Genomic DNA, 17,853 nt, shown 5'->3' with positions numbered 1-17,853 from the left:
CACGTGGGAAGGAAATGAGTCACGGTGGGTGCGGCAGGCGGAGTCATATCAGGAAGGCAAAAGTGGGTAACTGGAGAAGGGAAGGGTGAAGGGTGGTTGGAGGGATGGGGTCAAGGCCAGTAGAAATATCTGGAAAATGTGGGAGAAAGGGGTGCAGGGAAGCTGGATGCATGGTAGGGAGGGGTGGTGGTAGAGAGGGATGCAGGGAGGCCTGGTGCATGGCAGGGAGGGGTGGTGGTGGTGGTTGTGAGGGGTGCAGGGGCATGATAGGAAGGGGTGGTGGTGGTGGTGGTTGTGAGGGGTGCAGGGAGGCCTGGTGCATGATAGGGAGGGGTGGTGGTGGTGGTTGTGAGGGGTGCAGGGAGGCCTGGTGCATGGTAGGGAGGGGTGGTGGTGGTGGTGACTGTGAGGGGTGCATGGAGGCATGGTGCATGGTAGGGAGGGGTGCTGGTAGTGATAGAGAGGGTTGTGTTGCAGGGTGGCCTGGTGCATGATAGGGAGGTGTGGTAGTGGTGGTTGTGAGGGGTGCAGGGAGGCCCGGTGTATGATAGGGAGGGGCGTTGGTAGTAAGAGGGATGCAGGGAGGAGTGGTGTAGCATACATAGGATTGGGTGGTGCATTGTGGAAAGGGATGGTGGGAGTAAGGAGGGGTCGTGCAGGATAAGGAGGATTGGTGCATGGTAGTCAGTGCTGGTGCAGGGTTGCGGCGGGTGGTACAGAGTAGGGAAGAGTTTTGCAGGGTAATGTGGTGCAGGGTAGGGAGAGATGGTGCAGGGTTGTTAGGTTTGGTGCAGGGTAGCGAAGGGTGGTGCAAGGTATGGATGGGTAGTGCAGGCTAGGGAGGGTTGGTACAGAGTAGGGAGGGGTGATGCAACAAGAGGATGGCGAGAGGTGGTGCAACGTAGGGAGGCGTGGTGCAGGTAGAGAGGGGTGGTGCAGCGTAGCGAGAGGTGGTGCAACGTGGGGAGGCGTGGTGCTCAGTAGCGAGAGATGGTGCAACTTAAGGATGCGTGGTGAAGGGTAGGGAGGGGTGATGCAGGGTAGTGAGGGGTGGTGTAGGGTAGGGAGGGGAGCTGCAGGATAGGTAAGAGTTGTGTTGGGTAGGGAGAGCGGTATTGGGTAGGGAGGGATAGTGCAGGGTGTGGAAGAGATTTGTATAAAAGGAAGGACTGACCTGATAAAGAAGAATTTTCCAGGGAAGGAAGGAAAGACAGGGTAGGGAAAAATCATGCTCTAAAGGGATGAGTGGGACTTCGTTAAGGGTGTTTGTGAAGGGTAGAGTCCAGCTCTGCGGGGTTTTCCAGGGTGGTGCAGGGTAGCAAAGAGCTGTGTAGAGTAGGCAAGTGGTACAGAATCGGGAGGTGTTTTGAGGGGTAGGGAGATGTTTTGCAAGGCAGGGAGGATTTGGGTAGGGGTAGGGACTGGTGGGGCAGATAAGTGAAGGGTGGTGAATGAATGTGATGGTTCATGAGTGATCAGGGTGACATGGGCGGCGATAAAGGGATGAGGGGTGGTAGGGAGGCTGGTGACAGCCTCGTCTCTAGTAGCAATAAATGTTACCTGCTGAGACCGATGCCCTCACAGAAATACCTGACATGAATTATCGCTTGCACGAATCGCTCCAACCCCTACCCAGAAACCTAGCAACAATCTATACCAAACACACTTCACCGCCAGCCTCCACAGCCGATAATACGGTGACAAGTTTACTGTTGGTGAGCTTGTGGTTGCTGTAGCAGAAGACTCTCCCACTGGAAATACAGAGTCATCTATCTGGTACGGTAGGTCCAGGCAATATTACATTTGTCGACGAATAATTTATAGAAAATTCACTTAATACATTAACACATTTTCCATTAACATGACATGGGAAGACACTCACTAATACACATATAGAAAAGATCACAGAAAGCCTTTCTTGTGTCGATACTGGTTTTTATACTACTTGAAACACGTACGTAAAAATGTAATCGGAATTGTGGACGTTTTTAAAAAGCAAGGGCAGATTATTTGCGCTTTTTTGATAAATATCTCCGCCAGTACATTACAGATGTGTTAATTTACTTGTATTATGCTAGGTTTCCCGTAAAGGCTTTGAGTCAGTAGGACTTTGTTTCAAGTTCTGTTATTTTCAGTTGCCCTCATTCATATTATCTATTTCCACTTTTGAATTTAGACATACTTTCTTTTGATGATTTGCTTTTATGGCTTCCTTCGAAGTCACATTGCTGAGATTTTGCTAAAGGCGGTTTAAAACAAAACTTTCTCACTGAATGTTATGTTTAGTACTGGGATAATATTCACCTGTTATTGCTTGAAACCTGTTACGTATTTGATTATGTATGTATACGTACAAGGGTATTGCATAAGAAAGCCAGCAGTAGAATGGATACATTTTAAATAACAGAGCTTAACACGGACAAGTAATCATAAACGTTGAACGAATCACTATCCAATAGTAATGACACCAGGTGCTACAAAATGACACCCGTAACTCGCTAAATTGTCCCCCCTGGTAAAGATAAGGTGCTCCTTTCACGATGCAACCTTTATTAAAGTCGTGTTTATAGTGACTAACGATCACCTTAGCGATTTGTAAAAGTAGGCCTGAAGTATGTTGTCTATCTTAAGAAACATTTTGGATTTAAATGAGACATTTTCCCACGACTCTAGAATAAGCCGAACGGATTTGTTGTCGACTAGCAGCAGGCGTCTTTTATGAGGCGAATTTCGTCTATTTTCTGGTGTATTGTATCAAGTTTGGTTTCATACTCATACACCCCCAAACCAGAATCTAGTGGTAACACATCTCGTATCCTTACACTTATCAAGCCATGCATCCAATCCTAATAAACAATCGTTATAGGCATACTATTTGCTTATCACTACAAATCAATTTCTAAACGCGTTTCATTTATTTATAAAGGTATTTTCCAGTTATAATATTATTTTTAATCAACCGTTTTTTCGATTTCTCAAATATTATAATTTTCCGCTGTCAGGCGGTCTTTCTATCAGGCGTCTTTCGATTATTTCTTGGAAATGGATAGAATCGTCCATAGGGGTGGCAGGTATTTGACGCTTTTGAATGGCTGTTTTTCATACAAATAGTGGGCAGGCCCCGGATCATTTCTCGGAAATCAGTTGCATTTCGCAATCACGTTATATTTTGAAGGTCACACGATGTATTAAATGATTCGCGGAACTGGCATGTTGAATCACGTTTCTGATCGGCCAGGCAGCTGGTGTATGGTAATAAATTACTCAAGCGCATAATTTACAAACCTCTCCTGGATCCGGGTTGATATTCAACATATGTCTGTCGTAAGAGGCAGGCAAGAAACTGGATCGGGTGGCCAGGCTTGGTGGCTTGGTTAAGATATTGTCTTCGTATCTCAGATGAATAGTTCGATGCTCATACTGTCAGTCACTAGATTGTTTTCTCTAGACTCAATCATTTACAGAGCGCCGCCACATATCTGGTATATTTCCGAGTGTTACATGAAAAGAAAAGGAAAAGAATCCATAAAAGCCCCCAAAACAGTCCTGTTAGGAATTGCTGTCAGATTATGTCCCATGTACCTCAAAGTCTGTTGCAGAATATGACGACTGGTCCCGGCCGATTGCCATCGTGCCATCATGGTATTAATGGCACATGCTGTTGCTCATGCTTTCTCTCACTCGTTTTATCATGAAGATCCAGGGTGGAAGAGGCCTTCAGCAACCCACTCTTGCAATAAAAGGCGACTATGTCGCATTCATATATAACGGGATCGGGTGGTCAGGCTCGCTGACTTGGTGGACACATGTCATCGGTTCCGAATTACGCAGATCGATGCTCATGTTGTTAATCACTGGATTGTCTGACCCAGACTCGATTATTCACAGACCTGCCGCCATATAGCTGGAATATTGTTGAGTGCGGCGTGAAACTAAACTCACTCACTCACTTATGACGTGTACGAAGATGGTGGAGTTACTGCATATGCTTATCTGACATTACTCCGATTCTATTTTCTAGTCCACTGACATGCCATGCACAAGTCCATCGTGGCAACGGTATTGGTGTAAGCGTACGCCAGTCTCGCTGAAGTCCATTTCTATTGCCACCATGATATAGCAAGAATATAACCCAAACCAATGTAAAACTGTACTTACTCACTCATGAATGTAGCACATCCAACCTTTCTGCTGAATCCGGACTAACCAGATCCTGTTGTATCGTCCTGATGCCAAACACCAAGCAAGGTGACAACAAGTACATCTTTTAATGATTTCTTCATGATGTTAAACCCCACAAACGTCAATTATCTGAACAGCCTGCACTACAGGAAATACCAGACTGAGATGATAAGCCATGAAATAAATTAAAACATAAAATATCTATTTTCATTCTTTCAAGTGTGTAATGATCTCTCCCAAGGAGGAAAACACCTCTCAGCGGTCAATTAAGTAAGGTCTAAACATTATTTCTTCATTTCATGTCATAATATTTTCTTTATTTCGTTCTCTCCAACAAAGGACAACACATGAATGTCCCAATGAACAATGAAACTTTAAATTATAGTGTTCGTTTAATCGGTGTCTATTATCAACTTTTAAAAAAAATGTTGTCTTTCTAACTTTTTCTCAGTAGTTTTCACATCAGTTTTTTTCTCATTGAGGGACAGATGACTCGACAAAATGACCCTTGTAAGAAGGTTCAATGGTATAGCATGCCATTTGATATTTCTCCGCAACCGTCGACGCCCTTTGCTCGTACAACATGATAAAAATCTTTCCTTTATGTTCCACAACCACGACGATGTGAAACAGAATATATCTGTTATTCAAGTTATGCGAAACCCTTTATTCCACAACAAGGCGTGCCTTGTACATAAGATAGTTTGCAATAGCTTCTTTGTGACTGTCCTTCAGAAGGGAGTACCCCCTCAAAGTTACATTGTACATGACTAGACATGACTGAAATGACCTACATGTGTCGTTCGCAACAACAACAACAACCACACCCGTCAATTCAGACATGATTCAAATGCTTTGAAACTTAAATGTCGAATTCATGAAAACATCATATTGAAAATCGATCTCCCTCCGGCACGTAAAATTTTGCCGTGCACGTTCGAGTGTGCGCACAAAAATACCGGATGCTGTCTATCTAGAAAATTTACAAAGACCTTCCCTTAAGTCATTAATATAAAAGCACATTAGACACACGGTGTCTTGACCATCAGACATAGTTTCCTATATCAGTGATGACAGCAGGTGGTGTTCATGGAAGGGCAATAGGTCCCGCCCGTCCGGGAGAGCTCTCCATTCGCACACATTTCCTGCTAAAGTAAGTACTTACGAACGTAGCCATGCCACTACTGACTGCAAGCAAACCATCATCGTATATGATATTATGTACCATACACTGTCATAAACCGTGAACATGTGTGTATGACTAATTATTTTACAGTCATATCAGGCGTGAAATATATGGGTACCCCGCCCCTTTCGACATCGACCGTAACAAAGACGGGGTAAGTGAGACAGTATGGTTTTACGCCCCTTGCAGCAATGTTCCAGGAATATCACGGCAATGTTCCAGGAATATCACGGCAGAATGGACCTCACACATTGTAATCATGTGGGGAATCGAACCCGGATCTTCAGCGTGACGAGCGGACACTTTAACCATTAGGCTACCCCACCGCAACATATGCAAAGGAAAGTGATCGTCCCAACAAACAAGGAAACGTATGGTGAAAGTCAAAATAGGGTGCTATTTTGGGGCATTATATTGGTCACAGTTTGTGTTTGTATTTAACTACCTGAAATAGTGAGCTGATAAACGTGAAATGATTTATCTTGAACTAACCCATTTTTCAAGAGGTATTCATGGTGGACTAAGTTGAACTACAGAGTTAATAATGAACTAGCTTATGGACTTATGGATTCCAACAGCTGATCGTGATGGAGCTAAGTTGAAATACAGAGTTAATGCAACAAGTTTCATGATGAACCAGCTTATGGACTTATGATTCCAACAGCTGATCGTGATGGAGCTAAGTTGAACTACAGAGTTAATGCGACAAGTTTCATGATGAACTAGCTTATGGACTTATGATTCCAACAGCTGATCGTGAAGTCGAACTACAGAGTTAATGCGACAAGTTTCATGATGAACTAGCTGATCGTGGTGGACAAGATTGTTATACGTAGTTAATCTGACAATTTTCATGATGAACTAGCATTGTTTCCAACACCTGATCACGAAGGACTGAGTGCAACAACATACTTAATCTGTCAGGTTTCATTAACAAACTCGTGGGCAACTGCATGTTTAGCCAATGAGTTGATGAAAAGGTGACACAACAAAGCTACGGTCTTCAACGATTGTTTCTATGGTTGTGGAGCTGGAAGTATAAATCTTATCCTCTAACAGATCCATAGAAATATATATACACAACAAAAGACAAAATACTACTTAGTAAATACGTCACACAAACGTGTTTTTGCTTTCTTCAATAATACCATTATCGTGTGATTTTATGCAGGACAGAGTCCTCGAAATCACGGGGATCTCTTCACAATCACCCACTTCTTTAGATCGTAGCAGAGAGAATCATGCTTTTTTTATTTTTATTTATTTTTATTTTATTGTTTGGTAATATGTGAAGGTTAACTACACATCGGTCTGTTATACTGAAACATTGATTCCTGTGAAAGGCGTTTATGCAACCATCGAAAAGGACACGAGTGTCATGTGGTTGTGTTGCAATCGCTTCGTTACCATGCAGACTCCGCCACCCGTCATAGTCAAGTATTGAACAAACAGGCTTCTGAAAGGATCAATAGGGAATGACGTGAACGGAGGAAGCATTGATAAGAATGTATGCATGAACTATTGTCACATTCATTTAGTCATGCATTTAAGGTTACAGGTCATGGTTACAGAATTCAAGTTCTAATATTGTCACATTCATATATGCATACATTCAAGGTTGGAATAACTGGTTATAGAATTCAAGGTCTAACATTGTCACATTCATATATTCATGCATTAAAGGTTGGAGTAACTGGCTATAGAATTCTCTTTTGAGAATTTATGATGGACTTTATGATGGGTGTGTGTGGGAGGGGAGAGAGGGTGGTGTTAGGCCCTTTCGATTTATGTCAGTGAGTGCGTCAGTGTTTTTGACAGTGGGGCCTTTATCGTAAAGCTGGGATTGGTCTCAGACGCCTAATGGGTCACAAGTACGTTTACTCCAAGCACGACATTTAACGTGCAAAAACGTTCCTTCATTTTACGATTATTTCGTCTCCTGTGTTCCAAAAAATTATAACGCGTGAATCAGTTAGTTAAATATACAGTAATCTTAGTTTCGGAGTAATTTCCCGGTGAAACATGTATTTTATTAATCGACAATGTTTTACTGTGTGCATTTCTGGATATGCCCACTGCAATGATTCCAATAGAATAAACTTTGTGGTATCTAAGCCAAATATTGCACTTGCAATATTGCAATATTGCACTCACTCACTTGCACTTCAACCAACTGGTCAACCCACAATAGCGAGTTTATTATAGTTTTAAATAAGCAATATAGTAATTACTTAAATCACCAAATGTTCAACAGCTCTGAGCCAGAAATTTGACCCTCACTGAAGAGGAGGTTAGACGTAGTTTGATGCACGTGATAATCAAAACAGTATATAAGTGTTGTAAATCAATTTGCTGCAGGAATCTCATTTCATCCATTTCTTATCATCGTCTCTTACGATGTCTGTTAGTATATGTGAAAGTGACCCATATGTGTCTGAATGTATAGAAAGAGACGTTTATATGTGAAAATGATACATGTGTCTGAATGTGAGGAGAGAGAGGTGTACGTGAAGATGGTCCCTATGTGTCCAAATGTGTAGAGAGAGGCGTGTGTGTAAAATTATCGATATGTGTCTGAATTTGTAGAGAGAGGCGTATATATGAAAACGGCCCATATGTGTTTAAATGTATAAACAGAGGCGTATATATGAAAACGATCCGTATGTGTCTTAATGTATAGAGAGAAGCGTATATATGAAAACGTCTGTGTAGACAGAGGCATAAGTGTGAAAATGGTCCATATGTGTCTGGATGTGTAGAGAGAGATGCATATTATGCGAAAATGATGCATATGTGTCTGAATGTGTCGACAAATAGTTATTAGCATGAAAGTCAAATGTTGGCCTGACTGCAGAAAGTTGTATGGATAGAAACGAAACTTTGATGTCTCAGTTGAGAAACGGTCATGCGAGCGAAACCAGGTTGTCAAAATGAGTAAAAAAACACGTTTGTGCAGCGCATGGGTTTTGTTTTGCGCAGCTTTTCACAATATCCGAGTATTATCTGTTTGCACCAATGCGGTGAATCAAACCTGGGTCATGACGAGAGAACGCTTTAATCACCAGGCTGCGACTCCACGCTCTGCAGAACGAGACCGGGTTGACATATTGTCTCGTCTTTTCAGACCACCAGCTGCTTAGCCGATAAATATTCAATATTTCCCGCGCTGCTATTACATCCGGGGGCATTCTTGAGTTACCATGTGATACTAAGAAGGTGCAATTCTACTAAGCGTCCATGAGTCATCATTTAAACATTGTATGTGCATGCTTGGACGCAATCAGGTCGATTAAGCCTATCACCAACTTCAGAGAAACATCACGTGGTAAGGTCATATTTCAAGCAATGAATTTGCTTATTTTAAAGATCAACAGCCAATGAACAAACGCTTGAATCCCACCCCGTCTTCGGAAAGCTGGTGTTTAACGTATTATACCACACCCCAGATTTTCGGTGACTCGACGTTCCTGAGATAAGTCATGTTTTCTTGTCTCCATGGAGGCCAAAGCATTACTACTATATAACAGATCGTGACCATCTGCTTTGTGCCTCACAAGAATATAGGTATGAGAATGCGTCAATGTAATCTCTTGGGGATGGATTTGATTTCCATGAGTTTATTATTATTAACCAAACCTTATCGGTAGTATGACGCACTATGTAATCCATGTCATCAGAGATACACGTATACCTTTCAATTGGTCTCTGATGTCCTGTGCATAGGATGATTTGTTGAGGAAAAGCTACTTTTCGGAAGAACTCTTGCAGGATTGTGTTGTATGAAGCGTTGGTGTTTCTTGAAAGTGTATTTTTATGCCTCTTTTTAGCTTCATCAACTTTGGTAGCTTTCCGTCAGTTTCACCAACAATTCTGTGTTTTTTTCGGTTGCTTCAGATCTTGTTTTTAATATGCCATTTTCATTTATAGTTCGTTGACTATTGCAGGATAGCGGCTGAACCAAATAGGAACAATGGAAGTGAGATACCTTTCAGGTGGGTATGTTTCAGATGACCTATGGTAAGCAATGATAATGATAATAATGATAATATTTATATTCCCAGGCTACATACTGATCCTGATCAAACCGCACGATCTGATTATCATTACCCTGGATAATAATGAGATAATGATGTGAACATATTCTTTGGAACGTGAAAATGGAAGTGTTAAGGTTCAAATAAGGATGTCAGTTGAAGCTCATCTCGCAAACGTATATTTAGGCGGGTTTTATAGAGCCAATGATTGCTATGGGATGTGGATTCTATATCTCTAGAGCAGCGAAAGTTGTTTACTGTAAGAGCTGACAGGTGAGGATCTGCAGGTTTGTTTAGAATCAAGAGACACTTCATTGTCCGGCAAACTGAGTAGCCAAACCTATTTCTTAAATACGTTTATGACATCTGGAATATGAAAACCCGGAAACATTCTTTGCCCATCTCTAACCAAGTCGCTTGAGCTCGATGTAAAATGTAGGAAATAAGAAATATTCGTACATTTGTTCTGTAGTTGCCGTGTTATTACTCTGCCTCGGCTATGGACGGTGCACGAGCTCTACCACTGACTCAAGTACAACAGATTCCACTTCACCGATGACATCAACTGATACCACAGATTCGACGACGACCGCTCCCACCACATCTGAAACTACTCCAGCGACTGATACAACATCAACTTCAGCTACGACTGCTGGGTCGACCGCGTCAACCAGCACTAGTGGGGCCACCTCCTCAACTGCCGGCGGTGGAGTCACATCATCCACTGCCGCCGGTGGCACTACCTCATCAACTGCCGCCGGTGGGGCTACCTCGTCAACTGCCGCCGGTGGGGCCACATCGTCAACCGCCGCCGGTGGGGCTACCTCGTCAACTGCCTCCGGTGGGGCCACATCGTCAACTGCCGCTTCAACATCGACTCAGGCTTCGGTGAGGCTCCTATGATGAATTTATTTTATATCAGGGTCCGAGTTCCACACATCAGAATTGCATCCATAGCTTCTGGTAGAATTAAATAGAAATTTATTCGGGCAGTGATTGTGGACTACATTACTAATTTGAGACATAATTTATGTTGTCTGTATCTAATGAAACAGGTGTATCACTGCGTGTTAGCAAGATCTTCAGTAACCCATACTTGTGGCGACCAGCTGGATCGGGTGGCCAGGCTCGATGACTTGGTTGACACATGTCATCGAATCCCAATTGTGTAGATCGATACACATGCTGGTGATTACTGGACTGTCTAGTCCAGAGTATTTACAGACAGCGGTCATATAGCTAGAATATTGCTGTGTGCGACACAAACTAAACTCACTCACTCACCCCGCGCACACAACCCAGGAATTACAATTTCTTTTCAAAACTGTTGTGACAGCTATCCAGAAATGATAATGCAATACCGACGTCAACGTTACATTATTTGTTTGGCAGGTTGAATGTTTTAACAGTACTTGTACTGGGGATGGCTGCCCTGTCAACGTAACCGCAGCCAATGGGACATGCTCGGGGACTGCCTGCAAGGTATGAAACATTAACGCGCGGTGTTCTTATCCCTCGTCACCAAGTGGCAGAGGGGTATAGGTTTGAGCTCCGTCGTTCCCTCCGTCCGTCCGAGATAATGGGGACAATTTTCCTTATAGACAGGGAAAGCAAAGTTGGTACGTGTTTTCAGGCCATCAATGGCTAAAGTTCGAAAGCGGAAACCGTGATGCGAGTTATGGCCCTTGACGTTCTTGACTTAGTGCACGTTATCCCCAATTGGAATTGATTTAACAGATTATGTATCGCTATTTGTAGGAAGAATGAACAATTGTCAAAACAGGAACAGTGGCGGGAGATTCTGATGACAATGACAATGTCTTCATATTAATCGGTAATTCACTACAATTGATTTGGTTTGTCATGTGTTTGTGATGGATGTCAGTTGTGTAGCAGAACATGCTAACCTGTGAACATCATGTGATATTACAATTTTATTCAGAGATATATTATATGGAAACTGATTTTGGAGGATATATGTGGTAAGGGTTGTACTGTTATTATAATCGTTTACATATTAAACGCCCATTTCTGGTGTCCCCCGACGTGCTTTTGCTGGGATATTGCTAGAACCATACTCACTCACTGGTAATAGATAACGGGATTGCCTGCTCAGGCTTTCGTGTCTTGCTACTACAAGAATCCGCTTCAAATCCAAAATTTGCTATAATTACTCCGATTTCAGGGGCGTGGTGCGACCTATTGTTCCCGCAAATCATACAATGGAACGTTTCACGAAACGATCGTACCTCTGTGGCGAACTTAAGCTAATGTTAAATGACAGACTTCGATCACTTTAAAACTAAGGACGATTTGGGCAACGGGATTCCAATACCCAATTGTGTAGAGAGAAGAACAGATTCGCGATTCTTTTATGGAACTGAGAGTGGATTTTGGAATGCCAACGCCGAAATCTATGTTTGTCTTTGATTTTACACCTGAATCAACATCTGAATTTTCTGAAGCTTTGTGTCAAAGGTGATAGCTTTACGTTTGGCTGCCATAGAGACGAGAGTGAACTGAAGACCTGTATACAGTCAAGCTTTCAAACATACTATGTTTGAATTGTTAATTAGTGACCATCAAACAGTGGTGATTCGCCACCAACAACGGCTAAGTGGCTGAGCTGTCACTGAGTGAGTTCGCTAATCGCGTCGTTAATTGGGTTTTGAGGGTAATACATCAGTTCGCTATAGCTGTTAATTCGCTACTCACGAGTTCGTTATTCGCGTATAATTTTAATGATATTACAAAGGACAATTGATGGGGCATTTAAATTTGTTCGCTATATCCATGTACTACTGTATACTGCAAAGCAGTGTATAGTTGTTGAATATTTGCCGTATTTTGCATAGATTGATGGTCATGATGTCAATCACTAGTTTGCCTGGCCCAGGTACTATTTATCTTCATAAATGTAATACTGCTGAATGCGGTGTTTAAAAACACAAAAAAAAACGCGCTACATACATGTTGTCAATTTCAGCTTCAGTTGGACAAGAGCACTAACCCCCAGACCTACACGCTGTCGTGCTCTAGCACAAACTGTAATTACATGGCACTCAACAGCCAAACGGTGGAATCGTGCTGCAACACCGCCTACTGTAACAACAATACAGCCATCTTAAACAGCTCGGGGATGACAGTCTCTCCTCACATTGGTTGGACGTACCTTTCGCTTGCAGTAATTGCCGTGTCACTGATCAGGAATTAAAATTACAGTTGATAACCAGGCCCTGGGTGTACAATGTGGCATAATTTCCAAAACATATGTTCGAAAAATTGTTTGGTTTTTGCTTTTCGAAATGTGAATGGTTATTGTTCTTTGTGTCATTTTTTCAGTCTGGTTTGTAATTGGTAAACACTTCCCGATTCTATAACTTTGAATCATGCAGTTTCCCTATGATGGTCTATTCCAAACTAAATTTAAGTTTGTCAAAATATCCAAAGATACATTTTATATTAATTTTCAAAAAATTCAAACTTCAAAATAATTGCTGTTGTTTAGTCGTATCTGTTTATGATTTCCGCGTTGATCTCGTTGTTAAGCGAATAAGTTGTATGGATTTCTTTGAAATGACAAGAGCATGGGCTCGCTGAAAAGAATTCTGTGATTATCACATATATTTTATGAGAATCTAAGCGTGTATTAATCTATGTTTGAGGATGTCCTTAAAATGATAGACTCTTGGAAAATCTTACTTTTGTAAATAGTTCAGCGGTTACGATATTCAATATTTTGTTTTTATTGTGTTTGATAGCCTAAATAAGTCCCATCTCCTGGCCATCTTAGCAAAGTGTGATTGTGATAACAGTTGTAATAACAGTTGTGGGGTGCAGCAGATCCAGAAATCTTTCGTAACGTTACGAAATGTCGTAACTCTATATATAGTATATCGTAGGTTTACGAATGTTGTAGCTCTACGAATGCTCAGTGGATCGGGACCCTGGGCCTATTCACAGAATCAAAGCGTTACATCTCTGTTTGTTTAAGTATTGAATATCCGGTAACTGAAGAATGATTATTTCATTAAACGGGCTCCATGACACTTGTCCTCTGAACGATATTAAAATATGAATTTAGGATATTTTAATATCGACTTACAACTAACTTACGTTAGCTTTTGTTATCAGGAATATAAAATTAGGTTTGTATATATGAAAGTAGCTAGACAAACAAAAAAACCCCAAAAACATGCAGTTTACACACAAAGCTAAGAAATAGTCGTCACAGGATAAAATTTCACCAGTTATCTTATATGTTATGAAACGTCTTATGTAAGGCGGTTGAAAGTTTATCAACATTTGTCACTTTAAATTTCATTTTAATTTCCAAGCGTTAACTCTTAATGAACTAATTCTTGTTAGTCGTCCCTATGACGTCATTTGAAGTGAAAGTTGTTGCCCACGACAACTCGTCACGGAGACAGAAGGGAGATAACTGTTACCGTTTGGATATTACTATGAAACTACCGTTTGAAAATGTTCTCTGATTTACACATTGCTGGCCCTCAAACACCAACAGTGATTTCGGGTGTTAACTACACTGAAAATAAATACCGGCATGAATTTGAAATTTGATGTTTTCTAACAAACACAAATTGTGACCATATGTTTTTCAGTATTAGTGTTATTCACGTGTAAATAGCCGCCCAATTTTACACATGATGGTTTTACGTCACTGTAGGCATGTGGTATATACTGCTCGACAAAAGAAAGTACACACTGGAGAAAAGGATTTGACACAAAAGTACAAACGATGTCATTGTTACTGAAAACTAAATCGCTACAATCATGATTTCTCTTTTCGCTGTTAGTCGTCAATTCAGTGTATACTTTCTTTTGTGTGTATGTATTGAATGTACTGTATGCGTGTATTCACGTTCTGACGTCCGTCCTCTTCAATTGTGATACTTTTTAGAGTGTACATCTTCATGTATATTGTTTGTTTGAAATAAATATTGGAACAGTCTATTTTTCTTTTGTCGTATGAGTGGAGCAAACATTTATTGCGGAAATCGAACAGATTCAAACGGTCAAGATATTGTTTTGGTTCACTAAGACCCTTTGCACTGGCCTTAAACCGACGAGGGGATTTGGGGTAGCCTAGTGGTTAAAGCGTTCGCTCGTCACGACGTAGATCCGGGTTCTATGCTCCATATGGGTACAATGTGTATTGGTAGCAGTATTATTCCCGCAGTTCCATAGGACCGCGAGATAACCCTCATCCTCACCATTAACTCTTTTATCTCTTTTTTAACTCTTTTTTTTTGTGGAGAGAGAGAGAGAATTTAAATTTAGTTTTAGGTCGCTTTTAACATATTTCCAGTAGTATCACGGCGTGGACACATTAAATGGATACCGGACTGGAAATGTGCACTGTATTAGTTATTCCAGATCAGAATTCATCCCCAGCTGGGGTATGGGAATGCACAATACAGTATTGTCGGCGAGATTACAGTATCTTTCACCGTTTTGTCTTGTCCAGCCATTCCTAACAATGGCAACAACTGGACGCACCAAGTTCATCAACCAAAGTGGATGTGATCTGTTAGTTTAGACTTAAGGTTTAATATTAATTAACAAGGAGGGGTGCACCTGAAATTACCTGTTAAATCTGTTCTCGTTAGTTCTCTTGTTTTAAGTAAAATAAATAAACGTGCGAAAAAGGATCACGTGAAACGATAATATACCATTCAAAAGCAGTGTGGGATATTACATTTTGCGAGCATATCGCTAGGCATTGCCACTGCATACAGATGAAACTTTCCAAAGGAATGAAATAAATTGTCACTTTTTCCCTTAATTTCTCTTTCTTCATCTGTTTCCTACTTGGCTTCATCATTTGCATTTTATCATTTTTGTAAATCCAATATTCCAAATTTTGAGTCATGTGTGGACTGTTTGAATGATATCTTTAAAGTTAGTAACTAAGCTAAAAGATACGTTTTACGAATGCCAATTTCTGTGTTGTTTTTTCAACGTTGTCATCCATAAGCAACCCTTGTCTGTACAATTTTTTATCTGACATTAATTGTAAATTAATTGTCATCAAAATATAACTGGCACAATTTGTGCTCTGTAAGCTCGCTTTACCTTGCAGAAACCTTAACACTTTAGATGCATCCTGTGTGAGAAGTCCCCTATCTCATGCACACCCCCTGCGCTGACAATAGTCAAGGGGAACTAACTGTACTAGTACACTTGTGCAATGATACTGATGATTATACTGATTCACACTGTAAGAGTGGATTTTAAAGACGCTTTTATCAGGATCGCAACATTAAAATCTCCATGCATATGCTAGGTGGTTGAATTCTGTCGAAAACACGTGACACGTAGGCATGAAGAAAATACTACCTAAACACGGAAACCAAAAATGTTTAGAAGTTCAGACACAGTATAGTCCAGTTTTTGATAAGACATTTGACAAAATTCATAATGCCACTGTCATGAGTATATGGTTGTTTTTTTAAAAAGAGCCTTTGTTCGAAATTTCAAAATTTAAACGACCTCACGGATGGGCCTGTCCGATGGCGAACATTTGCTCAAAATTCATGCTTTGGAGGTTGTATATGAGTAAAGGTTAGTTTAAAGGTAACGTGGCAGTAACTTTAATTCAATGATCAACAGCATGATCTTGGATCTACGTAACTGGTGAGGTTAAAAAGGGTTTAACGTCACACTTAAGAATATTTCGCTCATATGACGACGTGCAAAGTTGTGTGGCTGCTTGTACTAGACAAGGTATAAGCTGTTTTTATGGTTTTTATTGTGTTAGCTCACTGTCATACCATGCTACAGTTAAGCATAAACACTCCACTCAGATACATTATACTGACTCTGAAACGACCAGTCCTTGTTTTACCCACTAATGCCGAACGATAGGCAGGGAACAACATATTTTACCATATTTTACAGGCTTTTGGTTTGACGCTGATGGGGATCGAACCCCGACCTTCCGCTCAAAGGTCAACCCTTTAATCACTAAACCCTGGATGAGGTCTTTACGCATTTGGGTTACGATGACACGTGTCACCCAAGTCAGCTATCTTGACCATACAATCCTGTTAGTCGCCTCTTCCGACAAGCATTGGTGGCTGAAGGTCAATTCTTACCTGGATCTTCACGGGTCGACCACAGTTACCTACCCTGACCATTAACTCTTCTCATCATAATCAAATCATAATGGCATTTGACTTTGAACCGTAACAATTTCATTTCGTATACATGCAGCTAAAATAGAACCTTTGATCATTTCATTACGACTCAGCGAGTCCCGGTCTCTCAGTGTTTAGATTATGCACCCGATATTACGTCAAATGTATTCCCGATCTATGAAAGTGTACAGTCATGATGTTTCAGACGTTTACAGTTTGGGGAAAAGCACGGTTATATACATACCAACCTAAAAGCATGACATGAGATTCGAACCTATAATCCATGCAGAGAAACATACAAACAGAAACCTCTCACGCCCTGAGTCACGGAAATCTGATCTTAAATCCTTACACAATGCTCCTAAATCCTGAGAATAATGCTCTCCAATCCTCAGATCGAGGCAACTCCAAGCCACAAGTGACGAAATGCCAGTTAGATGAAAGGTCGGCATTATGTCAATATTTTCATTCCATTTTTTTCAAAACATGACGGAGTAATTCCGAGATATGCATCCGTTTCATGCGTCCGGGCTCTTGTAATTGCATTCTAATGCGGGGTTAACTGATAGTGTGGTTGCAGGCTTCGAAACATCAATATGCCAAAATATAATCTCTCCTGAACTAATTCGAAAAAATCACACACGCCGGATTTGGTGCTTATTTGATTGTCTTCAATGTCCGTATCTCTAGTATAATGAATCTCGTAAAAGCGGCAACTGCAGGTGAAATTAGGAAGCAATTTTCCCATGCTTATCTAATAATTCAGATGTTTGTCGTATTAGCTGATCATAAGTCAACAGCAGTACCGGGCCGTCTTAATTAGTACGTGGCACTGCATAGCCCGTGTCAACATTGCCCAGTTCCTTAGTGGCGAGAAGATGAAGATGAATGGGACCCCGGTGGGAACTTGACCAAAGGTAGGCTCTCTCCAAAGACCACGTGACCAGCCGAGACTGCTCGTGTTTGCATATAAAATCATATGAACATTAACGGAGAAGTGAAATTAAATAACAAAATTGACCTAAATGAAATTGATGAAATTAATCTCATGAACCGCGGCGAATTAATGTTGTGATTCCAGGTAGAGGTTTGTTTAAGATGCATGACGTCTTGCAAACATGGTAACGGCGCTCCGGATGTGTATAACTGGAGACTGAAAGAGAAGTCAGTCTCATATGTTCTCATACCAGAGGATGACCGATAGAAAGTTTGTTGAGTCGGCTTCTTTAAGTTTCGGAATTGATCGAATTTTGGGCAAATCGTTTGAGGGAAGAACGGACAACGCCACTGA

General features: G+C 41.2%; 1 protein-coding gene and 1 long non-coding RNA gene across 5 annotated transcripts in view; both read left to right on the top strand.

Annotated features, from left to right (window-relative positions):
- The window catches only part of LOC137283747 (uncharacterized), a 702,566-nt gene that overhangs the window by 234,204 nt on the left and 450,509 nt on the right, over nt 1-17,853 (top strand). The gene's annotated exons all lie outside the window — the stretch shown is intronic.
- On the top strand, nt 1,594-14,374 carry LOC137283745 (uncharacterized). Of its 4 annotated transcripts, none has more exons than XM_067815415.1 (5): nt 1,594-1,781; nt 9,313-9,360; nt 9,875-10,290; nt 10,795-10,884; nt 12,389-14,374. In XM_067815415.1, exons 2-5 carry the CDS (start codon nt 9,339-9,341, stop codon nt 12,614-12,616), a joined length of 756 nt encoding a protein of 251 aa, XP_067671516.1. In that variant the 5' UTR covers nt 1,594-1,781; nt 9,313-9,338; the 3' UTR covers nt 12,617-14,374. The 4 variants fall into 4 exon arrangements, with proteins under 4 accessions (XP_067671516.1, XP_067671515.1, XP_067671514.1 ...); XM_067815414.1 differs by having other exon boundaries at nt 1,663-1,776; XM_067815413.1 differs by lacking the exon at nt 1,594-1,781 and adding an exon at nt 8,731-8,932.

The sequence above is a fragment of the Haliotis asinina genome, chromosome 5 (assembly GCF_037392515.1).
Source record: "Haliotis asinina isolate JCU_RB_2024 chromosome 5, JCU_Hal_asi_v2, whole genome shotgun sequence".
Lineage (NCBI taxonomy): Eukaryota > Metazoa > Mollusca > Gastropoda > Lepetellida > Haliotidae > Haliotis > Haliotis asinina.
Note: the sequence above shows the minus strand (reverse complement) of the source record. Positions and strands in the feature narration are given on the sequence as shown.